The sequence below is a fragment of the Bubalus kerabau genome, chromosome 10 (assembly GCF_029407905.1).
Source record: "Bubalus kerabau isolate K-KA32 ecotype Philippines breed swamp buffalo chromosome 10, PCC_UOA_SB_1v2, whole genome shotgun sequence".
Taxonomy (NCBI): Eukaryota; Metazoa; Chordata; class Mammalia; order Artiodactyla; family Bovidae; genus Bubalus; species Bubalus kerabau.
In genome coordinates, this window is record NC_073633.1 from 23,452,394 (window position 1) to 23,478,400 (window position 26,007).

General features: G+C 46.9%; 1 protein-coding gene across 1 annotated transcript in view; it reads right to left on the reverse strand.

Annotated features, from left to right (window-relative positions):
- Positions 1–1,863: 1,863 nt before the first annotated feature.
- HEXA (hexosaminidase subunit alpha) overlaps positions 1,864–26,007 on the reverse strand; it is a 30,915-nt gene continuing 6,771 nt past the window's right edge. The window contains exons 2-14 of the mRNA XM_055536907.1: positions 12,592–12,684; positions 11,525–11,590; positions 9,846–9,892; positions 9,225–9,335; positions 8,258–8,359; positions 7,294–7,426; positions 6,543–6,723; positions 5,541–5,627; positions 5,220–5,292; positions 4,386–4,569; positions 4,152–4,242; positions 3,131–3,235; positions 1,864–2,111 (exon numbers count right to left, since the gene is read on the reverse strand). Coding sequence (XP_055392882.1) covers positions 2,048–2,111; positions 3,131–3,235; positions 4,152–4,242; positions 4,386–4,569; positions 5,220–5,292; positions 5,541–5,627; positions 6,543–6,723; positions 7,294–7,426; positions 8,258–8,359; positions 9,225–9,335; positions 9,846–9,892; positions 11,525–11,590; positions 12,592–12,684 — 1,337 coding nt within the window. The 3' untranslated portion in view covers positions 1,864–2,047. The remainder of the gene's footprint in view (positions 2,112–3,130; positions 3,236–4,151; positions 4,243–4,385; positions 4,570–5,219; positions 5,293–5,540; positions 5,628–6,542; positions 6,724–7,293; positions 7,427–8,257; positions 8,360–9,224; positions 9,336–9,845; positions 9,893–11,524; positions 11,591–12,591; positions 12,685–26,007) is intronic.

The following is a 26,007-nucleotide window of genomic DNA, read 5'->3' on the forward strand; positions in this document are numbered from 1 at the left end:
AGGCTTTGCATCCTTAGGAGATTTCAGAGGAGAGCATGGGCCGACTCTTTGTACCCAAAGATAACTAGAGCCAGGAAATCAGTCCAGGCATTTCCCCGCCCTCTGGTGGTGTACAGAGAACACAAGCAGGCCAGAGGAGCCTGGCCCGGAGCAGGGTGGGACAGGTAAAGGGCAATGAGGAGGAGGAGCAGTGACTCTGGGCATTGGAACTGAGCAGGCAGTTCCACAGGTACTCTCTCTATCCTGTCAGCAGTTCAGGGTCTGATGATGACCTTCAGGTAAATGCTATCATGATTAGGGGTCCAGAGATGCACTGGTGGAGGCTGGGGATGATGACCTTCCAGTAAATGCTCTCATGATCAGCAGCGGTGGGGGAAGGTGGGCAGAGATACATTGGTGGAGGGTGGGCATCAGCACAACACTGATTTTTTTTAATTTGTAAAAAAAATGACAACATTAAAGAAAATGTTTATAAGAGGAATAAGAAATCATAGAATCTTACTGCTTTAGTACAGCTATTTTCATGGCCTCTTCCTTCATTGACTTGAGACCTAAAATTTAGTGTCTTTTTATTAAATATTATACCAAACAATAGCAATATTCCAATTATGATCAAGAACGGGCACTTGAAGTATAGCAGCATTTCTACAGGGTCCTTGCCTGGGAACTCCCCAAATGTTTCTCCGCATAATAGAGAGTAAGGTGCTCCTTTAGTAGGCACAGATAGTAGAGCTTAACTTGTTTCTCTCCAGGCCAGAGCCCTGAGCTCAGCTTCCCGTAAGAATTCTTCAGGTAGAAGGTGCGCAACCTGTCCCTATAGTAATAGTGCAAGAAGCCCTGATTGGTGCACATTCAGTCGGGTCCCCAAAGGAGCATGAGCGAGGAACTGAAGGATGCTATTTAAGGACCAAATTTTACGGAGATCCCTTTTCAGCCCTGCTTTCCCCAACTTTCTGTATCCACGAGATTGGAAACTTTCTGAAAGAAATGTCTGTACCTCTCCATTGTCCTTCCAGCCCAGGACCAGGTAAAAGAACCTAAAAATGGTCAAAGAAATCCACATCTGAAACAGCTGCTGCGCACTGCTGGCCCAGACTCTGGGCTGCAGTCACTGCTGAACATGACACCATCAGGGGGCAGTCTGGGTCCATGATGAGCCATTTCTTCCTATGGCAGACTGGTCACTGGTGCAAAGACTCTTCCAGAGCCACACACCCACCTCTTGGTCCTCCAGGGGCTTCCCTCACCTGGTCTCAGCTGTGCCAGCAGTTCTCTGAGAAGATGCTACTGGATTGAAAATGGGTGGGAGGAGGGGTGGAGGTTGCTGGCATTTTGGGGAGTGTACCAGGGCCTCTGGGGACCAAGTCCTTCAAATGTAACCACCTACCACAGTGCCAAGATCATAGTATGTGTTCAATATTTAATAATGGTTGCATGAAATGGAAGTAACAAGAAACCTAAAGCAGAAGAAAAGCTCTAGGGGAGGGCAGTTTGTGATATGCATGGGGGAGGGGCTGTTCTGTGACCTGGTTGGGGCTGGGGCCCCTGCCGCTTCCTGGGACTCCTTTGGTCCCCTGTGCTGTCGTGTTCCATGTAGGGGTCCAGGTGATGAGTCTAAGGATGGGGTATGTGTCTGGACTCTGGTGAGCTAGGAGAGGCATCAAAACTCAGGCAGGGTAGGACGGCACAGAGGATACAAGTTTCGTTCCCAGCCCTCAACTTACAAGATCCCTCCAGGGGCAGATACTGAGCCCACGCTGGCTGGGCCCCACTGAGCCTATCACCCTTAGGAGTAGAAAGCCAGTCCTGGCAGTTCCCCTTCCCTAGGGCCACTCACATTTGTTTCCACACAGGTAATCCATGTTTGTTATAGAAAAACGCCACATCACTCTTTATTGGACGCCAGCGCCAGCACCAGCCCCCTTGTCTCTAGGCACAGGGGCACGTGGGCAAGGGGCTCCATCCCGTGGGCGGGGTGCAGTGGAAGCCTGGCCCCGCTTCCGCTCTCCTAGGGCCAGCACCCTCCTTGGTGCCGGGGGCTACTTGTTCAGGTTTGTTCAAACTCCATGTCACAGTAGCCTACGCTGAGGGGCTGGGCCTGGACACCACGCCTGCAAGAGGATGTTAAGAAACAGGTACCGTGAGTCCTCGAAGGCAGTTAGTTTTAGGCTCCAGCAACATCTTCTCCATCACAATCAATAGTCTCCCCTTCCCCCAATTCAGTGGATTTCACGCTGTCCCTAGACACCAGAATTCCTCGGGGTCTCACTTCCAGAGATTCTTGCTGGGATGGGGCTGTGTGTTGGCGAGAATCTGCCATCTGGATCGGGTGCCTCAGTGATCCTGATACAGGGACACCTTGGAACCTTGAGGAATACCTCCCTGCTTCTGTGCCCCAGCCCCAAATCACTCAGCCTCTTGAGAAAAAAGGTGGACGCCTACAATGTGCCCAGTGCTCTTGGCCCACTGAGCCCCCATTAATGGCTCTAAGGGGGCACCGAGGCACTGTCCAGCCCATCCACAGGGTGTGGGCATGAAATCTCAGCCTCACCAGTTCCAGGACCTGACCGATCTCTTTAGGGCACCTCGAGACATGCCTCCTTTATTATCCAAATAAGTTATCTGTTCAGAGATGGTAAGGAACTCGCTTAAAGTCACCCAGTAAATTAGACAGTAGAGGCTTAGACCCCACATGCCTGGCTCTCAGCCTGGGACTCTGCTCTCTATGAAGCTGTTTCCCCAGAGTCTCAAAACCAAGTCAATGAATGAACCAGGGAACTGACCCTCTTACGCAGGCCCATCCCAACTGGGACATGGGTGTCGTGAGAACCCATGAGAGCGTGGCCATGGATAAGAGCACAGACAGTGAAGGCAGTTCAAGTCCTGGTTGTGAGCAACTTTGGGCAACTTACTGAACTGCTCTGTGCCTCAGCTGCCTGCCTCTGAAATGGGGATAAAAATTCTATCCCCTGACAGGGCTGTGGCGAAGACTGAATAAAGCAGTGCCAGCAGAGGGCTGAGCACAGGGCTTGCCCCCTCAACACGCTTCCACACGTGTTAGCTATTATCAGTGTTCTTTTCCTGTCAGGAAGGGGTCCCCCAGCCCCCGATCTGCCCATGGTCTGCTTACCTCAGCAGCTCACAGCGGAAGTGTGCCAGACGTTTAAAGGCAAAGTCCAGGTTGGACACCATCTTGTTGCTCCACAGCCTCTCGGCAACAGCCCCTGCTCTAGGCCTGCGGAAAGGAGAGGGGCACCCGGTTTGGGCTCTGGGTTCCCTGCAAGGGTGCTGGACACCCGCAGCCTCTTGTTTAGGCGCCCTGGACTAGCTCGGGGCCGAGGGATGTGACCGACACATTGATCAGAGTGACAGCTCACTGGAGGGCTCCCCAGGACTGCCAGGGCCCCGCCTCATCTGCAGTAAATGGCATCGCGATCCCTCCTCCTCTCCCGAGCACACAGGGACCACAGTCCGTCTGAAAGGCATCGTGAACAGCTACTGATGGGGGCGGCGGAAGCTGTTCTCAAAATGTAAACTCTACACAGCCCCCAAGCTTGCTGAGGGGTAGTAGCACTCTGAGGAGACAGCAGAGAGGAGTCTTAGTACAGAGACTGGGCATCTCAGGGCTGGATCCTGAGCCATCCCGAAAACAAAATTCTCTCAATGTGCTCTCCAGGCCTCCTTATCCCTATGTGTGAAGTGGGGACAACAATCTCCATGTTGTTGGTTAGTTGTCATGTCCGAGTCGTGTCTAACTCTTTTGTGACCCCGTGGACTGTACCTTGTCAGGCCCCTCTGTCCATAGGATTTCCCAGGCAAGAATACTGGAGTGGGTTGCCATTTCCTTCTCCAGGGGATCTTCCTAACCCAGGGACCAAACCAAGGTTTCCTGCATTGCAGGCAGATTCTTTACCACTGAGCCCCCAGGGAAGCCCAACAATCTCCATGTGACACACCTAATGGGCTGAAGGCGCAAATACAGAAGTCAGGCAGGAGAGGACTGTTCCACACAAACAGAAGCAACAGTGTGAGGCCCCTTCTCTCCCAGGCCTGAGGACGGCACTCGGCTGGTGGTGGCTGGAGGGGACTGAGCCTGGGAGGGAGAGCCCATGCCACAAGCCCAACCCTCCACACCCCCAGAAAGCCCTTACCAGAGCCTGGGGACCAGGTTTGTGCTGTCCACATACTCTCCCCACATACAGGCCTCTCCGCCAATCACCAGGGCCTTCTGCTCAGGGCTACCTGAGGGAAAACAAGAAAAGACAGGCCTCAACCACCTTCCCAACGTGGTCCTCTCCTCAGGCCATTTCATCTGCCGATCTGAAATGTCCAATTCTCCTTCTCTCCCCCAGCTGCTTTGGCAGCAAGGAGAGCTCCCTGTTTACCTTCAAATGCCAGGGGCTCCACCAGATAGATCTCCTTCCAGTCAGGGCCATAAGTTATATGGTTCAGGTACCAGGGGGCAGAAAGCAGGGCCCGAAAGCCAGCTCTGGTGACCAGTGCCAACTCCTTCACGTATTTTACTGGTATCTCTTCTCGCCATACCTGGATGATTGTGTCTGGTCGAACCTGTCACAAAAGGTCAAATGGCACAGAGGTTCCCGGGCCATGCAAGCAGCCCAGGCCAGGGGGGTGTGAGCCCCCTCTGCTCCCCAGCAGCAAAGCATTTCTCTGTGACCCCTAGCCACTGAACCTCTAGCCCAGTGCAGAGGCCAAGGCCCCCAAAGGCCCTAGGAGAGCTCCGTGCTGCCTCCTCCCCTATCCCCTCTGCAGCTGTCCTGTCTACACTGAGACAGTAACCCCAGCAGTGAACTAACAGAGGCAAGCAGTGGGGCCTAGAAAACTCTTCAGGGGCTGTCATGTCCAAGCATCTCCAGATGTGCCTGAAGATGGGATGCGGTTCCTGCAGAGCCCCTGATGTGGCAGGAAGGTGGGATCTTACTAGTCGATGATGAAGGAGAAGACAGCCCTGCTCCCAGGCCTGGAAGATCCTAGTCTATGACACAGGAATGAAAACCCAACCCATCATGCCAGTTTCAGGAATCCCAAGTAACCTAGCAGCACAAGTAACTCGATCGGTTCATAGTGAGGGAAGACAAATGGAGGCTCTGACACCCACACTCGGGGCTCAGAGCTCTGTATCCATGCAGAAGCAAGGAAAGGATGGGAGAGCAGAGGGAGGCCCTGAGGGGAGCACCTCTTCTCTGCCCCAGGCTCACCTTTACTTTATTATCAAACACCTCCTGCCACACCACGTAGCCCTTGCCATAGGCAGAGACAATGTCCAGTAGCCTAGAGAGTACAGAGAGTGTTTGCTCAGTTCCGAGAGGCTCTGAGCTACTGGTGCCAGTGCCCTGGGGGCAGAGCCTGGCTAGGGGCCCATTCCTGTCTGACCAGTTGGGAACCGACCACTCCAACCAGAAAGGACAGGACAGAGGACCCCTTCAGGGGCCCAGAAAGTGGTCCAGCAGGGCCTGGCCCTGCTATGGAAAGTGAGGACTCTGAAGGAGGGTGACTGCCCACTCCCGCTACGTCCTCACGTCTGGATGTAGAAGGATTCCAGCTTCTTGAAGTCATCACCAAAGCCTTTCTTCTTCATAAAGGCCTGGATATCTGGGTTGGACTTCCTGAATCCCAAGAGAAAATGAAGATTAATTCTTTTGACATCCTCAAAGCCCAAAGCTTGGGGATTTGTCACCTGGCCTCCCACAACTTCTTTTTTTTCTTCATCTGAAAAACCAATCAACTGAGGATCTCAAGAAGCCACAACTTTAGGAAGTATGGCTGAAAAAGCTAAGTGAAAGGGGACCACTGATATAGGCCAAGAAAGGCTAAGCTTGGACCTGAAGAGCTTCAAGTTCACTTCCAAAGAGAACACATCTCAGTCTCTCTGGGCCGTGACATGAGGCTCTGAGGTCTTGACGCGGGCACACTGGATTCTGGTTTCCACCTCTTACCTCCCACACCCTGGGCATATCCTGCTTTTTCCTTAATGTTTATTCTTTATTCCAAGTGTATACACAAGCATTGCTGTCTATCACCCATGGCAGCTCCCTTGCTACACAATGTCTACATTTTATTTTTTCTCTCTCCTCCACTCTTTCCCCAGATCCAGCTCTAGTTCCCATTTCTCCAAGAAGCCTCTCAGCCTCTTTTGAGCTACGTAAATCTGAGGGCTGGAACCTTATAATTTAATACTAACTAGACACTGTCATATATTAGCCTCAAATTCATGTGTCCTGCCTCTTCAACCAGACTATTTTAAACTGTCAAAAGCAGGGACTATTTTTCTCTATCCTGATCTTTCCAAGACAATTCTGTGCCTGGAGGTGGTTTTTCTGTCAATATCTCAAGACTATGACAAGATCATAGACTTGCCAAGACCAGGTAGGGCCTCTTGGTAGGTGGAGAGAGGAAAGGCCGAGGCCTGAGCCATCTGGACAGACAGCTGAGGAGCACCTGAAACACAGCTTCTTCAGGGCTAACCTCTCCTCTGAGTAGGCCATCTATCAGGCCAGGATGGGGGGTCATAGGGCTCATACCAGCAGGTGAAATCAACCTCATCTCCTCCAAGGTGCAGATAAAAATCTGGGAAAACAGTACTGATCTCCAAGAAGAATGTGCTCATAAACTCGTAGGTATTGTTGAGAGCCGGATTCACTGGCCCAAAGGTGCCAGAGGGGTGAGACCCAGAGTAGCAAGGAGTTAATAATCCAGGGACACCTAAGGCAATAGAGAATCTGAAGCTAGTGTCAGAGATACACAAACCCCACGTATAGTCATATACATGATGACCATCATGTTCACAGACATTCCCTCAGGTAGGAACACTCAGGCAATCACTGACATAAGCATTTAGTGACAATCAAAGAAATACATGTCCACAGATCATACCCAGACAACTGTCACACACTCCTGCTGCCTTGACACATTCTTCCACTGGGGTCACCCTTGCTCCCAGAGCGTGCTCTCCTCACGTAGTCTGCCAGCAGAAAAGCAGAGAGCCTGATCTAGACAGACTGGCAAAATCTTTCTTCCACTCTGGGCACAATGACCTATAAGGGTATTATCAGGCAAGGACATCTGAGAAGAATTTGCCCATGTTTTAATAGTAAGAAGTGTCCTCTTTCGCCCAGAGTAAATTCTGCCTATCTAAATTCCCAGTGGAAGAAGTTGATGGAAAATATTCTTCCAGTGACCAAGGCTGGGGCATGCTACATCCAAGAGTCAACATCCTAACTCCCCATTGAAGGGAATTAGTGGACTCCCTCCAACTGCAGACATGATTCTTACCTGGCCCCCAGGACAGAGTGTGGCCAGGAGTGTCAAACTCTGCCAGCACCCGGATACCCCGAAGCCGCGCATATTCAATCACCTCCTTCACATCCTGTGCTGTGTAGATGTGGGTGGCAGGGTTGTAGGACCCCTAAAAGGCACAAAACACATTCAGGATCCCATTTCCTGAAGGTTAGCAGAGGAGAGGATATTCAAAATGCCTTCAGGCCCCCCTGGATATCAGAAAATCTGCCCACAGGGCTTCCTTGGTGGCAGAGTAGATAAGAATCCACCTGCCGATGCAGGGGACCCGGGTTCGATCCCTGGTCCAAGAAGAACCCATATGCCTCCGAGCAACTAAGCCTGGGTGCCACAACTGCTGAACCCGTGTTCTGGAGCCTGCGAGCTGCAACTATTGAAACCTGCATGCCTAGAGCCTGTGCTCTGCAAAAAAAGAAGCCACTGCAATGAGAAGCCCACGCACCACAACCACGGAATAACCTCTGCTTGCCACAACTAGAGAAAGCCCACGCAGCAATGAAGACCCAGCACAGCCAAAAATAAATGCATAAAATTATTTTTAAAAAAGAAAGAAAACCAACCCACAGCCTGTTGATATCAGGTTCTGTCTTCAAGAAACTGTATCATAATTTCCCACAAGCTGTCCATTCATTGTCTTATCTCAGTGCCATGATGCCAGTGAGACAAATAAGGTAGTTATTATACCCAGCTAACAAAATATTAATAAATAAAAGGATAGGACCAGGAAAGATTCTCTCCTGAAGGTCACAGAGGAAATTAATGGTACAGTTTAGACTTGAACTCAGGTCTCTTGACTCCAAAGCCAGTGCCCTTCTCCTATATGTGAGTGTGTCCCTTAAACTGGCTGGTTAGGAGGAGGGCTGATGTCCTTTGCTAGCAGGGCCATAGCCAGAGTCGGACTTCAAGCCATCAACTTGGTTTGGGTAAAATCGAAACATACCTTTTTGGTGAGTTCTGGAAAAGTGAAGCTCTCGTATGGGAAAGAAGAGTCATCGACTAGATGCCAGTGGAAAACGTTGAATTTATTGTATGCCATGACATCCTGTAGGTCAGAGCACACACTGTGAACCTAGCACAACTACTCCGGCTTTGGCCCCAAGCTTGGCAGGCTGCGCCACACACTTTCCCAATCTCAACCTGCCCCAGCTTCCTGCTAAGTGTTCACAGGTTCTCTGTATCAAACCTTCCCATCAGGTTGTGCCTGGTATGGAGGGAAGGGGAAGACCCTGCACATCCAAAGATGGCTGACAGAGCAGTATCTCCTCTGTGGGGACGAGTTACAGTCACACTGGAAGAAGGGCTGCAGCTTTGTGGTACCTTGGGGTCAGGAAGTCCCACAAGACCGTGGAAACTAATATTTCCTCTTGCCACTTGGTTTGGGTTGTCTGACTAGTGTTTATCCAAAACTGTGAGGTCTGTTGTGAATTTAATAGCCTCATAAGCCATAAATCTCAGATGTCAAGACTGGTAGATGTCCACTTCTCTGGTTCCATCAGAACACCAAAGGAATAGTTAGACATGTAAGTCAGATGGGTAACTGTCAGCTAAGACTGCCCATCAAATTCTAGACAGTTAGATCATCCCCAGCTAAGGCTCCTGAACATCTCTTTTCTACGATTTTATACTAACTAAAGATAGCTGCCCTTGTTCAGAGAAGCCAATTCCCCAGCCCACCTCCTCTGTCACTGGAGATGGCCTGGACAGTGGTCCTCAGTAGCCAGTGGGGTACGTTTAAATCACTCGTATTTTTTTGAATCTTGGAGCAGGTCATCTTTTACATTTTCCCCAGGAACTCATAAAGTTACATAAATGCTCTCTGTAACTCCTTAGGAATATGGCACCGGATCTATCTGTTGTCCCATCACCCCAGAATCCTAAGGGCAAAGAAGGCCTTATGGCCTGGGTACCAGAGTGTCCAGGATGCTAGCCAGTGGCAGGTAATGGCGAGACGTATCCAGCAACAAGCCCCGGTGAGGGAAGCGAGGGAAGTCCTCAATATCCGTCTTGTTGACATAGAACTGTGTGGACCAAACATTGAACATGTCAGGAGTCTAAGGCAATTCACCAGTGGCATAGAAGGGGATGAGAAAAGTCTTCTGAGATCCCTGAAAACCCAACCAGCTGACAGTTCTTCAGGGTAACTATCTCCACAAACACCCCACACCTCCAAATGAATGACCATAAGCATGTATCTCTCCAGAGAGTAACTTTCCCCTGCCAGCCAATGCAGCTGTCCCACACACCACTCAGCTCACATGTACCAAATTCTCACTGACTCAATATGTTCTTCAAAGCAGTGTGGTCTCAGGGTCATTGCTCAATAATGACTCAGGGGAACTAAGTTATACCCCAACTGGCAAAATCTACCAAACCAGTTTCCACCCATTATCTCTGTGAATACTCTTTTTGGGACCATCTCAAGCCACTAGGACTCTGTTTTAGGCAAAATAAGGTATTTTCAGGACTCTCAATATTGGGAGCAAATGCCAGAGATTTAAGAAGAGCCCTTTTTGAAGGCCCACACTCACCGTGCCCTCAGGAGATCTCCAAATAAGCTGGCTAAATGTCTCCAGACCTAGGGAAGTAGAGAGGCGGATGTAAAGACTTAGGGAGGTGGGTAAAGAGTTAGAACCATCTGGAAGGTTCCTATGTGGCAGAGCACAGTGCTTGGGCACACAGTGAAATGAAATCTAGTGTAGGCTGCATGCTTCTCAACAGCTAGAAAAGGGGGACAATAGGAAGCCAGTATCGATTTTACTGTCTTTTATTTTGGGAGCAGGCAGTGTAAGGGGGTTTGTGCCCCTCCTAGCAATACACTCACCCACATGCCTCTTATCTATAAACCCTAAGTCTTGAATTCACAAAGATATTAAGAAGAGAGGCCAGAGCATTAAATGCTCTCAACAGCTGGGGCCTATAAGGACATATGAAAGGACAAGCCAGCTCACAAGGGGATAAATAGTTCGGGGGATAATACTCATTAGGAGCTAAGGGAGCTGATAAAAGGGGGCCTCCAACCTGCTGCCTCTTCACTTTGAATTGTGAGAATGTGATCATAAACTTGAGTTTCATAAACTCAACGAGATCATAAACTTGTGGGTCCACAGCTGGACCCCGAAGACAAAGAAACATCCACTTTTCCTCTTCAGACCCTGAGAATAGAACCAACTATAGGGAGCTGAGATCCGGCAGGTAGCAACTGCCCCAGGAGACTGGACACAGACTCCTAGATTCCGGTGAGGCCCAAGGGCAGGCATGCTGTGTCCAGAGCACTAGATGTTCTCAACAGCTGGGCCCTCACTTCTACAAACCCAGCAGAAGCCCTGTGAAAGATTCCCAGAATCCTAAATTTTCAGAATTTAAAAATATGTGAGACCTTTGGGGTCACTGAGCCCTTCCTTTGAGGCCAACTTCCAGTGTACTATCTGGGCTTCTCTCCAGTCTGACGTTGATGCCTGGCACTTGGGGTCCCAGAACTCTCCCACTTTAACCTGACTAATTGTTAACACCCACACAAAATGTACAAGAGGGCAGAAAGGGGAGTCAGCATGCTGTTTCTCCAAAACGCAGGGGAGGAGAGGAGGGGCTAGGGAATAAAGACAAACTGAAACAAGGTTTGGAGTTCAGTGAGAACTTCCCTCATTCACCGGCAGAGCTCTTACCAAAAGGGGTGGAAGTGTTTGGCTAAGTCTGTGTCTAGGGACCAAATACCTTCTCAGTGGACCAAGAGGAAGGGCAGGGGCCTATCGCCCGTTGGCTAGCAAAGTCCTCATTTTATCACTGTTTACCTCTTTTTTGACATTTATCTCTTTCTTTTGATCTAGATTTCCTTTTTAAAGAGCCCTTCCAATCCTGGGTCCATGGTGAGAGCTGAACAAACAGTGTGCGTGGCAGGGTGGGCTCCTCTCCCCAGCCGCCTGCCCCTGCTGGTGCCTGCCATCCGCCTGCAGGGACTCCCTCTGCTTCCCAGAGTGCCTGCCAGGGGAGCGGCTGTCGCTGCACAGGCTGTGACACCTGCCAGCTGCTGGAGGCAGCGGTGAGGAGAACACTCCCTGCAGGGAGTTGAGGAAATACTCCAACTGCTCTCCATAAAGCAAGTTGCTAAGCTGGGGGTATTTGCCTGGCCCCCAGTTCTGCCCCTCACCCCACCAGTGCCCACCTTCCCACATCATCCTTCTCTCTCCCAGCATCAGCCCCATATTGTTACCTCGCAGGGCGCCCCAGACAGTCTCGGAGAGGAGGAGACTCTGCTCATCATTTATGGTCAGTGTGTCTGAAATGACAGAAAGGATTCCATTAGGTTAAGGATTTCTACCCTCAGATTACAGAGAATCACATATTCTCTGTAAAACCTCGGATTAAAAACCAACAATAAGGAACTTTCCTGGTGGTCCAGCGGTTAAGACTGCGCTTCCACTGCAGGGGGCATGGGTTCGATCCCTGGTCAGGGAACTAAGATCCCGTATGCCGTGGGAAAAACAACAACAACAACAAACACATTTTTTCTTTCAAAGAGGAAGCATTCCCTGAGGGAGCAGGGCTGATACTCAGGCCTGGGGCCAGAGTGCGAGGGTGGTCACCCAGTGACTCTGAGGCCCCGGAAAATGGTGTGTGAGGAGGGGCAGGCTGGCGTGGAATCCTCTGCAAAGCACCCCCTGCCCTGTGGGTCAGTTTCCCCACCAGAAACATGGATTCCTGCCAGGCTTTAGCTCAAAGGACGAAGGGGAAAGGGATGCTTGGAGGGGTGAGTCCAGGTTACAATGTTCCCAGAGCTTTTGAAGTCACCCCCGTCTCCCTTTGTCTCCAAGCTTCAGCTACTTCCTCAGCAATGTGAGGAAGAAGCCAAGACCTGAATGTTCACTTTGCACACTGAGATGTCCCCAAATGCTGCTGCTCAGGGCAGCCACTGGACGAATGACTTGGCTTCATCTCAGTTCAAATGGCCGAAAACTCCTTCTCTCTCTAGTGTAGGGTCTCTAAGAGAAAAACCAACAAAGTGCATAAGTTTCTAAAATGCCAGAGGGATTATATTCCCATCACTGAATCCATGGGACTCAGTGATTAGCCAGTGTGACGTTCATGGCCAAACTTCAGACACTGGTTAGAGTGCACAGGAAAAACTCTCCTTTGATGGTTCTGGGTACTTGGTGACCCCTGTTTCCCAACCGTCCTGGAGGGCTCCAGGCCTAGCATCTGCAACTGAGGCCAGGCCATCTGGAGTTATAGCTCCAGACAAGTGCTGGCTTCTAGAACAAGGAACAAAGTGGTACTTACAGTTCTCTACAGACCCCAAAGAAGGAAACTGGTCACATCCAGGAGTGACAACAAGGACCACCAATGAATTCTTCTCTGATGTATGCCGTTTTTCTGCAAGGACAGGGTAATACACTCAGTGGGGCTGACTTGCCGCCAGAAACATCAGGCAAAACCAAGGCCCTACAGGAGGGACCCCAACTCTAGTTCTTTCAGTTTGTGTGTGGTAAGAGGGAAAGGGGGGCGGACAGCTGCCCTTGGCACAGGTGCCACCTCGTCACCTGTTTGACTTGTTCTCTGGGGTCGTGTTCCCCTCCCCCCAGTCACCCACCCTGGCCCTTGCATGATGGACCTGCCAGCAGCTCTTTGCAACCAGGGCTCTCTGTTTCCGGCTTACAGGGGTTCAAAGACCGCAACAACTGCTTCTGAACTAGAGGTGGCTCTGGAGTATTGCGAGTCAAAGTGTGGTCTGCAGATTAGCTGATGTGCCAGTGGTGTTCCTGGTTGGTCACCAGATAGGAAGCTTATATGACTCCAGAGTGTAAGTCAGTTATGTCAGAGAAAACACAGTTTAGTGCTAACAGTTTCTTGTAACAACGTTTTCTTCATGAAGGGAAGTTTTACATTCTGGTGAATATGCTTCTCATCTCACTGCAGACTGGCACTTGAAGTAGCACTGCTCTGGAGGGCTGCAGATGGAGGCGTCCAGCTTTGTAACAGGTTAGGAGCTGATGAGGAGCTAGGTGACAGGAGGGTCTGCCGTGCAGAGGGGGCCACAGATGGCTTAGCTGGCACTCCAGCAAAGGTATGTAGCCACCAGACCATCCTGTTTCCTTCCTTCCTCTTCCCAAGCAGGTTCTCTGTCCAAGGCAGACTTCTGCCCAACAGTGAAAAGCCACCCAGTTGGAGACAACATACTATCTAATACAGTTCAACAGATCCCAGTCTACACAGGAAAAAAAAAAAAGCACCAAACCAAAACACAAATGGACAGTCTCTTCCCATCCTCCCACTGGCTCTTGTCCATGACCTTCAGGGTGGTACTGATTGTACCAACCCCAAGCATGAACCTCAGTGAACTCCCTCTATTCTGTTTCTGGAGCCACATTTGTCCCCATTGCCACCATGACATCCACGACTTCCTATGGAACTACAAAGTCAGGGGTAGGATGGTCTGGCACAGTGCAGGGAGAGAGGATTCAGAGCCACATTGGAATCCCGAACATTATCCATCTGTAGGCAGAAGGAACTCAGGAGCCTTGAACACAAGGAAGCCTACTTAATCTCCTGCTCACTATACCACATGGCTGCATCTTGGCTTTCAGGCTGGCCAAGAAGCAAGCCAATCGGGGGTCCTTTCCTACTAGCAAGAGCAAACACATTCTTTCCCCTGCTGGTAAATACCCTGTCGCCCCACACCAACACCTGCTTATACCCTGGAGGCAGAAGAGAATTTGAGGCTATTCTAGAACAGGCCAACTCACAGCTCCATTCTAAACCCTGAAGACTCATGCCCACAACACAGAAGGACAACCAGACTCTCAGAGCAGGGAGTGCGCTCGACCCAGAATGTGCAGGGCCATCTCTACAAATCCCAAAGAGCAAGGAGGGCTTCACTGAGAGGCAGGCATGAAGAGAACTATAATATCTCTCCTTAAACTACCGCCTCGTCCCTCGTCTCCTTGTCCCCACCGGACCCCACACACCACAGAGCCCAGTATCACTGTGTGGAGAGTTCATCTGCACATCCACCTGGGCAGGCATGCAAAAGAGGGCAAGAGTCCTACGCTATCATCTTAACCTTCTGGACTTCAGTCTACCAAATAGAGAAATCTCAGCTCCCTAATACAACTGCCACTCCCCATCCTGAGGACGAGAGAGGCTGCACAAACACCAGGCTTATCTGAACTCTTACTGAGAAGACAAGGGAACATGTAATTGCTGTTATCATATTTTGGTTTTTCTAAAACACACCTGCACTTCATTCTCTAAATCCCTGGTCTTTTAAGAGGGGAAAGGTCACAGACTCCTTTGAGGACCTGACAAAAATGAAAGGACTTTTCCCCTAGAACAAGGCCCCTCATTTAAGGACTTATCTCTCCACCCCTGGCCACCCATCTCATGGTGAAGAAGCCCTATCTTAAGTGCTCTCAGTGACTCATACGGGTCTGGGTTGATTAAAAAGACACAGAGTCATGGCTGCTGCTTAAACAAGCTCTGAGGAGGAAGGACCGGAGTAGGTGGTGATGTGAGAGCTAGCAAAACAGGAGGGACACTGGGTCATTTAAACGGATGTAAACAGAGGCCATCATTGTAGTTTCCGCCTCCAAGTCGCTACTCTGAAGAGAACAGGAAATAGGGGACAGGCAAGCTGCCTACACACACCCACACCCCTGCACTGGGAGGGACTGAGGTGTGGGAAGCAGGGTCTGGCAAACAGCCGGCTCACCGGCGATCGCACGGGCACCCTTGCGATGGGCCTGGGCAGGACGGCAGGAAATTGAAGCCTCCAGTGCTCAGGAAGCAGCATGGAAAACAGAGCACTAAGCTGGGAGATCAGGAAGGGTTAGTTCTGGCTCAGTTCTGCTGCTGCCAAGCTGAGTGAGTCCTGTGGCTCCCACTTCCTCCCTGGTAAACAATGGCAGGGTGGGACCATTGTTTACTGGCTGCTCCTCCTCAGGGCCAACAGCTCATGATTCCACAGACAAACCACACAGCCTGGGGTCCCCTTCCAGACCACTGCTCCCTCATCCCCCTGCTTTCACGGAAGCCCGCTCTTTCCCGGGTTCAGTGAAAAGTCTGTATATTTTTTTTAAGAAGTTAAAAAAATTCAAGGATTTTCCTGGCAGTCCAGTGGTTTAGAATCCATGCTTCCAATGCAAGGGATGCAGGTTTGATCCCTGGTTGGGGAACTGAGACCCCACATGCCACCTGGTGCAGCCAAAAGAGAAAAGAAAAAAAAAAAAAAAAAAAAAGGCAAACAGCCCAGAAGTGTTTATAGGAAAAAAGTTATCTTCAGCACCCCTCTTCCTCTCTGACAGGATAACCACTGTTAGTTTTCTCTCCTTATCCCTCTCTTTTTAGCACAGTTTTGCCTTATTCATCACAGGTCAGGTCTGGAGGTGGAACTCTTTAGAACAGGGGAACCTGAGACCATTTTATCACCCAAATCCCACTGTTTGCGCTGTGCGGGTCCCAGAACTATGACTCTTCCATTTCGTTTCTGTTCTCCCTTCTCTGCCGTCTTCGCTTCCTTCCTGTTGCCCGAGATGTGGACACCTCCAACACCATCGAGCCAATGCTCTCAACAGTCATCCCTTCCTTCTGTTGCATGTAGGGAGCAAAACCCTCAACCTGGATCCATCAAACATCTGCCTTTGGTGCACCTAATCCTGGTCGCTCATCTTGGCTGGGCCCTTGATGCCGTCCTGAAAATCCCCACCACCACTGCTTTTTCCCAGTCTCTGCAACAGCTATTTCAGACTTGTACCATTTCTTCAGGTCCACAACCGTTTTGCCACTTGCTTTAATCTCAGCAGAAAGCCAGAAGGGAAGTCTGCCCACCCACACCTTCCCCTCCTCCCTGACAAAAGTGCCTGCCACACACACCTGGTCTTCTCCTCTCCTGCCTCAGTGGAAGGGGCTTCCTTTTATCTGTGGTCTGCAACTCTCCCTGGGCTCCTCTTGTATAAATTATTTCCCTTTTCCCCCACATCTTCAAATTATTTCTTTTTGCAATTCTCTCCCATCAGCATTAAAATATTTGCATGTCTTCCTGGTCACAACTCATCCCAAAGAGTCTCTTTCTGTCTCCTTCTGGTTACAAAGAAACTCTATAGGAAATGTAGGCCAAGCAGCTCAGTGCTAAATTTCAAAGTCAGATAGATCTGGGTTCAAATCTTGGCTGACACTTTCTAGCTGTGGGACCCTGAGCAAGTTATTTTTCCCTCTGAGCTGCAGGTTCCTCATCTGGTGACCATAACAGTATCTGGCCTATTGGGCTATTGAGAAGATTAAATGAGTTAATGCATGTAAAGTGCTTAGCTCAGAGCCCAGCACATAAGAGGAGATGTGTGAACAGTCCTCTCTGTAGCCACTTCCTGACATCCTCTCGGCTCCTCAGTCCACTATAATCTAGCTTCGTTTACCATCACTCCTGGGAAAATACCTTCACCAAGGACCTGTGGTTCTGCAACTAAATGCAAGGGATTTTTTCAATTCATTCATTCATTTATCAGTTAATTTATTGAGCACTTACTATGTGCCAGGCTGTCCTAAGTGCTGGGGATACAACAGCAATCAAAACAGACAAAAATCCCTTGTTTAGAGAGGCAGCATTCTACTGACACTCACTTCTGGGCCTCTTGGCAGCATCAGACAGCCCTGGCCTTCTTGAAACTAAACTCCCTCAGCTTAAGGGCCACTTTCTGTCTTGGTCTTCCTTCTAAGGCCTTCAACATGCTTCCTTGTTCTCCTTTTCCTTCATCCTCCCCTACATGCTCATGTCCCCAAGCTTCCAGACTTCTCTTTTTCTCCTCACTTTACACTCTCTCGGGACAATGTCATCCACTTCCAGGGTGACTGATGATTCTTAAGTCTACCTTCCCTTCTGGAGCTGTAGACTCACACACCTCCACTCAGATGTCTCAAAAGCACTTTGAAACTTAGACACAGAATTGAACTAACTCTATATTAATCTTCCTGGCTGACCTTCTCTCTCAATTTGATAATAGCACCATCTATTGAGTCACCCAAACCAGAAACCTCCTCCTCCTCCTCCCATTTTTCTGAGTAGATCAAAAGATCATTCACGTATGCTTATTGACTGTCTCAGTTCAGTTCAGTTCAGTCACTCAGTCGTGTCTGACTCTTTGCAACCCCATGAATCGCAGGACACCAGGCCTCCCTGTCCATCACCAACTCCCGGCGTTCACTCAGACTGTATGTGGCAAATCCTGTGCTAAGCATTAAGATCTATTGTTGTTGTTTAGTTGCTCAGTCGTGTCTGACTCTTTTGTGACCCCATGGACTGTAGCCCACCAGGCTCCTCTGTCCATGGGATTTCCCAGGCAAGAATACTGGAATGTGTTGCCATTTCCTTCTCCAGGGGATCTTCCTGACCCAGGAATCAAACTCCTGCATTGGCAGGTGGATTCTTTACCACTAGGGAAGCCCAAGCACTAAGATTATATAAACTAATAAGAGGGACCCTGGTGGTCCAGCAGATAAGATTCCACATTCCCATTGTAAGGGGCCCGGATTCAATCCCTGGTTGGGGAACTAAGATTCCATATACTGCAACTAAGCCCACGCACCACAACTACTGAGCCCACGTGTTCTAGAGCCTGTGCACCACAACTAGAGAAGCCCAAGCGCTGCAATGAAGACCCAGTGCAGCCAAATAATAATAAAGGAAAGACCTAACTAAGTGTTGTGACTACAAAGTTGTTAGTGGCTCTTGACCTCATCAGCATCTTCCCACTCCCGTTGGGTTAATGCCTTAATTCAGCCTCTTGTGAATTTTCACCTAGATTATAAAAAAATCTCCCAAGTTGCTCTCCCTGCTTCCATTTATATACCATGTCAATCGACTATCCTTTGTGATCTTTTAATATGAAAGTCAGATTATGACAATCTCTGCTCAAAATCCTACGGTGGTTCCCCACAGATTTCAGGATAAAGTGCAGAATTTGCTGAATGATTATACAAACTTGTCTTTCTCTGCTCCTGTTTGGGAACTCTCCCAGGAGCACAGTGAACTCTTTACAGAACTCTGAAAGTGCTACATTTTCTCACTCTTTTTCTTTGCATGTATTGCTTCCTCCAATTGAAACAAACTTTGCATTGCCTCCATATCTCACCTGATTGAGAAACAGCTCTGGTTTTCCTTCTGTAAAACTTTGTCAGTCCCCTCCCCTTTCCTAGCAGACCTTCCTATGTGATCATGAAGCAACATATACATACATTTTTCATAACAGGTATCTTAATATATGCTGTTTATTTGTCTGTCTCCTCACCAAGGCTGTGAGTTCCTCAACAGCAGGGACCAATCTCAGTATCTTTGTATTCCCAGTGCCTGACACACGGTAGTCATTCAATAAATGTTTGCTGAAAAGAAAAAATGAATGATGCTAGAATGTTTTAAATGCATATTTAATTCTATATATGCATAATGACTGTGCTACACAATAATCAGGTATAAATGGCAAACAGTTAATATAGAGATAACTTTTATACACCCAAACCTAGTATTTCTGAAGATCTAAGATTCGGTTGCCATGCTGTGAATGCTCAGTCGTGTCTGACTCTTTGCGACCCCATGGACTATGGCCCTCAGGCTCCTCTGTCCATGGGATTCTCCAAGCAAGAATACTGGAGTGGGTTGCCATTCCCTTCTCCAGGAGATCTTCCCGATCCAGGGACTGAACCTGTGTCTCTTGTGTCTCCTGCATTGGCAAGCGGGTTCTTTACCACTAGCGCCATTTGGGAAGTGGGATTCAGGTGGTGGATAGCAATAAGACACCCAAACACCTAGAAAGTGCCTTTTCAGATACTGCTCTGAAGACTCTTCGGTCCACAAATCCAAAGATTTGGGTCTTTCTACTTCTCTGGAAGGCAGTACTCCTTCCTGCAACAGATATCTGGAAACCACGTCTTCACCTCAGTGCATAATAGCCTGTCCCTCGACCCACGCTGCTCCTCCCTGAATCAAAGCATTTCCATCACAGCAATGTGTTAATTCACAGACTCTTAGCAGCAGGAAGAAAATACCACTCGCTTTGGTAATAAAGTGGCATGTGTTTTGGCTTCTGGAGTGAAAACTAAGGAAGTCAACCCAGTCAGTCTCTGGCACATCCCACTCGTTCGGGTCTGCCCTGCCCAGCAGTCCTGTGCTCTCCTTGATGGGGCCGGTGCTGGTTCTTCCTCTCCCTCCCACCTTTATATGCACGGCATCCAGGCTTCCTCTCCCCACACTTGACCTAATGAGAGCCCTTGGAATCATTCATTTCTCACTCATTCCAACAAGGATATACCGAGCACTTACTGTGCATCTGGACCTGTGGTAGGTACTGGGATGGTTAAAAGGAAAAACAAGCCCTGGTCCCTGCCCTTGAGGAGCTCACAGTCTAGTGGGAGAGACAAATATAAACAACAGTTACAAAACAGTGTGATTAAGGCTACAGTAGATATTAGAGCTGCCTCCTTCCGGAGGCAGAGAGGAAGACTTAACCTTGGAAGGGGACCTCTGAGCAGGACTTTGAACCTTGAGTTGGAGTTTGCCAGCTACCAAGAGGGAAAAGGTATTCTAAGCCTGGGCAGCTGCTGATACACAAGAGCAGTGGTGCGTCCAGGAGAAGAGGCAAGGCCGCCCTGTCAGACTTCTTCTCCTGGTGAAGGGGGAGTCTGAGAATCTCCCTGCCCTGGCCTGGAGCCCCCCCTGAGTGCTGCTGAACTCTGTCTGGACCATGGTGCCTCCTCCATGAGTTCTACAGTTCTTTTCCCTCCATAGATTACTAATACCTACTCTGAAGTACAATCCATCTAGCCCATAGGTGAATCCTGAATGTTTTCCCTTCTGTCTTCTTTTGTAAAAGTTGTAGTTAGAAGTTTTATTTTTTGCTTTACTTTTCAAACTTAACCTGTACTTGTTCACTCCCCTCGTCCACTGAAAGAACATCTCCCTATAATTCTAGATCCTAAGAAATAACTTTGGTTATCATTTTGCATACATCCCAGTTTTTTTAACTATATAGATTTATTTTAAAAACAAAAATGAGAGCCCAATACATATTAGTTTGTAACTTTTTTCCACTTACCAAAATGATTTGCAGATCTTTTAATGTCAGTATATATAAACCTACATCATTGTTTGTAAAGTGTTTAATGCAATTCCATTTTGGAGATATACTTTAATTTTTTTTTTCATTTGGCTACGCCATGCAGCTTACAGGATCTCAGTTCCCCAACCTGGGACCATGGCAGTGAAATCAGAATCCTAACCATTAGGCCACCAGGGAACTCCCAAACATACTTTAATTTTAAAAAGCTGAAATTACTAACTTCTTTCCTCTTTGTGGACATTTGGGACTACTTCTAGGTTTTCAATATTATAAAAAATGTTCTAGTAAATATTCATATCTATATTATTTTTTAAAGCAGCTGTGAGAGATTTTAGTAGGAAAATTCCTAGAGGTAGAAATGCTAGGCCAAAAATATGGAAGTGTTTCTTCCTTTTATTATTTATATGGGTCTTTGCTACTGCACATGGGCTTTCTCTAATTGCACCAAAGTGGAGGCTGCTCTGGTTGGGTGCGTGGGCTTCTCATTGCAGGGGTTTCTTTTGTTGCAGAGCATGGGCTCTAGAGTGCACAGGCTTCAGGGGTTGCAGCATGCTGGCTCAGTGGTTGTAGCACCTGAGCATGTGATCCCTGCAGGATGTGGGATCTTCCCAGACCAGGGATCGAACTTGTGTCCCCTGCATTGGTAGACAGATTCTTAACCACTAGGCAAGTCCAAGTTTTTAGTTTTGATGCTGCCCAATTACTCTTCCAAATTACCGTACTGGTTTATCTGAACCAACATACATGGGCCCATCTTTCCGTCCTTCTAAAACTAGATCATCTCAATTCCTTTCCATCTGTACCACTCTGATTGATAAAAAGAGATACAGCATTGTTTTCATTTGTATTCCTGTAATAGTCATTGAATTTCAGCACTGCTTTGTATTTACTGGTCATATTCTTTGTACTTTTTTCCCAACAAAAAACTTTTTTTTTTTTTTTTTACAAAAAACATTTTTATTGTAGTTGCATTGTGCTTTCTACTGTACATCAAAGTGACTCAGTTACATACACACACATATAATTCCTTTAAAAATGTTCTTGTCCATTATGGTTTATCCCAAGAGAGTGGATCTAGTTCCCTGAGCTGTACAGCAAGACCCTGTTGTTTCTCCATTCTGTATGTAACAGCTGGCGTCCCCCAACCCAAACTCCCAGTCCACCCCTCTCCCTCCCCGCTCACCCTGGCTCCCCCCAGTCTGTTCTCTAAGTCTGTGAGTCTGCTTCTGTTTTGTAGATAAGTTCATCTGTCTTTGCATTTTTTTTAAGTTAATTTTATTTTATTGATTTGCAGAGCTCTTTCTAGATTTTAACCTTGTCTTTTAAGGTTACATATTTGCCTCATTTTGTCCTTTATTTTCTAACTTAAGGGTTCTTTTGCTTTAATTTGTATGTAGTCAAATCTGTTAAGTCTTTTCCTTTATGGTTTCCTTTATTGACTTGTTTAGAAAGGCCTCTTCTACCCTGGGACTAACTGAATTGTTCCTTTGAGTCCTAATAGTTTGATGGCATATCTTTAGATCTTTAGCATGCCTGGAATTTACTTTTGTGCTTGGCATGAGGTAAAGATTAAAAAATTTTCCAAATGGATAACTGTCAACCAGTCATCCTAACATATTTATTGACTAACACATCTTTTCACTTTTGATTGGAAATGTTTCCTTTATCATATATTAATTTCTCATACACACACACACACACACGTACATGAACTTTTGCTTATCTCTGGAACTTCCTTCCTTGGCAATCCTGTAGTCATGGAAATCTACCGTGTTGTACTGCTGTCCTCTTTCGTCACTCTGCCCAATACATAAACTCCTCTGCTCTTTCTGGGCCCACACTCCCATTCCCGTGAGGGCTATTTCCTCTCCTCCACCAAGTCACCTGTACTACACATCATCCACACCTGCCAACCCTCTGGAACCTCATTCCATGGTTACTCAACTACCAACATCTACAGCCTTTTCTACTTCCCCCATAACTGAAGCCTGCCTCTCCCTACAAATTGCTCTGAGAGGCAGCTCCTTCTCACATCCTAGGCGAGACATATGGAGGCTGCTTCCAGGCCATCCACCCTCTTTCATCAAGTAAAAAAACAACCACCACCTCTCCTCTGGAAATCATGACATTCAGCTGTAAAATCTCGAACCTCTCCTTGTCACAACACTCTGCAACTTCCTGGTCACTTCTTTATTTACCTAAGACTTTGGATTCCAGTCTCCAGTGTTCCTCTCTGTCTGAAGGCTAGTCATAATCCTAGGTAACTACGTGATTTCACCTAGTCAAATCCTAGGTGACTCAAGAGGAAGAACTAACCCACATTCTGGCTTAGAAGTTATCCAGTGACATCCTCCTTTTCCTCCTCAACACCCTCTCATGGTCACCTTTAGGACTCAGAAATGTTCCAATTCATTCTCTCAAGCTTTAGCACCATTCAGCTAACTGTCTGCTAGCTAATCGGCACCTCACACTCAACAGGTCCAAAACCAAACTCACTTTTAATCATTCCCATCTGCCTCCAACCTCTTAATCTGTCTCTCTTTTCACTCCTTCCCTTGCTCTCCTACTATTTCCTCTATCTTTGTGAATGGCAGCTGAATGCATTTAAATTACTAAATCACAAATCTGGAGTCATCCCCATAACCCCCTTCTCCATCAAAACCCCTACTTTTCAAGCATCCCACTTCCTAAAACTTTTTTCTTTTGAAAAAATTTTAATTTTATATTGGAGTATAGTTGATTGAAAATGCTGCATTAGTCTCAGGTGTATAGTAAAGTGATTTGATTGTCCATATACATGTATTTATTCTTTCTCAGATTCTTTTCCCGTAAAGTTCATTACAGAGTATTGAGTAGAGTTCCCTGTACTAAACAGTAATTCCTTGTTGTTAATCTATTTTATCTAGTAGTATATATATGTTAATTCCAACCTCCTAATTTATCCCTCTCCCCCACCTTTCCCTTTGGTGACCCTAAGTTTGTGAGTCTGTTTCTGTCTTGTAAATAAGTTCATTTGTATCACTTTTTTAGAATTTTACATATAAGTGATATCATATGATATTTGTCTTTTCTGTCTGATTTACTTCACTTAGTATGACAATCTCTGGGTCCATCCATGTTGCAGCAAATGGTACTATTTCATTCCTTCTTATGGCTGAGTAATATTCCATTGTGTAAATGTACCACATCTTCTTTATCCATTTAATTGTCAAAGGACATCTACTTCCTAAATTTTTCTTCAATCTTTCTAGTTTTCTCTGTCTGTACAGCTGTCAACCCACTTCAGCCACTTTTCTCTCTTATCTAGACCACTGTAAGAGTCTTTTAAGTGGGTTTCCTGCCTCTAGTCCCATTCCCCACCAATCCCCAATGCAGTCAGAGTTTAGTTACATCACTTATCCTGTTTAATGGCCTTTATTGGCCTTCCTTGACCTTAGGATAAAGTTCATGTTCTTTATCAGGGCTCCCCAGGTCATTTCATGACCTTGCATCTACCACCTCTTTAGCTTCAGAACTTGCTGATTCACCCTGTAGCTGTGTGCTTCATGCTGACATCACTGAACTTGAGTTTCTTAAATATGTCATGAAAGCTTCTTTCCTAAAGGCCTTTCCTGCATGTATTTCTTTCTGTGTAGATTACTAACTCCACCTCCATCAGCTCCTTTCAGATCTTATTAGACAGCTCTTATTGGAAGTCTTCTCAAAATGTACCCCCTATGCATGTGCACACGCACACACACACACACACACACACACACACACATATATGGTGTTCCCAAAGCGCCTGTGCTTCAGTTATTGGCAAAAATCACACTTTACCATATGTCTGTCCACTTTGAGACTGTAAATTCTTAAGTATTCTAAAAAATTCATTTAAAAATTTTATACAACTTTTAAACATTACTTTCCATTTAAGATTATTACAAAATACTGGCTATATTCCCTACATTGTACTTACACCTTTGAGCCGATCTTACACCCAACAGTTTGCACCACCCACTCCCCCACCCCTATATTGCCCCTCTTCCCCTCAACTGGTAGCCACTAGTTTGTTCTCTATAGTCTGTGAGTCTGTTTCTTTTTTGTTGTATTCACTAGTGCATTGTATTTTTTAGATTCCGCATGTAAGTGATATCATAGAGTTACTTGTCTTTCTCTGTTTGAGCATTACGCCCTCCAAATCCATCTATGTTGCTGCAAATCACAAAATTTTTGTATGACTTTTGTATGGCTGAATAGTATTCCACTGTGTGCGTGTGTGTGTGTGTGTGTGTGTGTGTGTGTGTGTGTGTTGTGTACACACGCAACATCTTCTTTAGCCATTCATCTGTTGATGGACACTTAGGGTGCTTTCATATCTCAGCAATTGCAAACAATGATGCCGTAAACACTGGGGTGTATGTATTAATACCTTTTCTAATTAATGTGTTTGTGTTTTTCATATGTTTAGCCAGGAGTGGAACAGCTGGGTCATATGGTAATTCTATTTTTAGTTTTTTGAGAAACCTCCACTCTGTTTTCCACAGTGGCTGCACCAATTTACATTCCTACCAACAGTGTAGGAGGGTTCCTTTTTCTCTACATCCTCACCGACGTTATTTGTGTTCTTTTTGATGATGGCCATCCTGACAGGGGTGAGGTAATACCTCATTATAGTTTTGATATGTGTTCTTTTTGATAATGGCTATCTTGACAGGTGTGAGGTTAATACCTCATTATGGTTTTGATTTGCATTTCCCTGATAATTAGCAATACTGAACATATTTTCACATTCCTGTTGGCTATCTGCATTTCTGCTTTGGAAAAATGGCTATTAATTTCTTTCAACCACATTTTAATTGGGTATTTTTTGGATGTTAAGTTGTATGAACTGTTTATATATATTGGATATTAATCCCTTCTCAGTTGTATTATTTGCAAATATTTTCTCCCATTCAGTAGTATCTGGTCTTACATTAGGTCTTTAATTCATTTTGAGTTTATGTTGTATATGGCATTAGAGAATATTCTAACTTCATTCTTTTATATGGAGCTGTCCAGTTTTCCCAGCACCACCTGCTGAAAAGCTTGTCTTTTCTCCATTGTATATTCTTGCCTCCTTTCTCGCAGATTACTTGGCCATAGTGTACGGGTTTATTTGTGGGCTGTCCATCCTGCTCCACTGATCTGTGTTTGTTTTTGTGCCAGTACCATACTGTTTTGGTTACTGTAGCTTTGTAGTATGAGACTGTAAATTCTTTAAGGACACAGGCAGCTCATTAATATTCTTTGGACCAGTGCTACTGACAAATTATAGTTGCTTAATAAATACTGCTTGTATTAAGGATGAATGGAAGGGGGGAAGCCAACTAGAAATACTACTGGAATCTGCAAACAATGGGCCAGGGCTCAAAATATTCACAACTTGAGTGCTAATGATTAAAGCAATCAGATGTCAGAAGTTACTATTTGAAGTAATTAACAGTGGATCAGAGTTTAATCCTACAAAAGGACAGTGAGGTTCCCAAATCCCTAACTGGTATAATGCTTAATAAAGGTATTCATGAGTAGACTGTCCCTACACTGCACAGTGTAAAAAGCAAAGTCTTGGTAGACA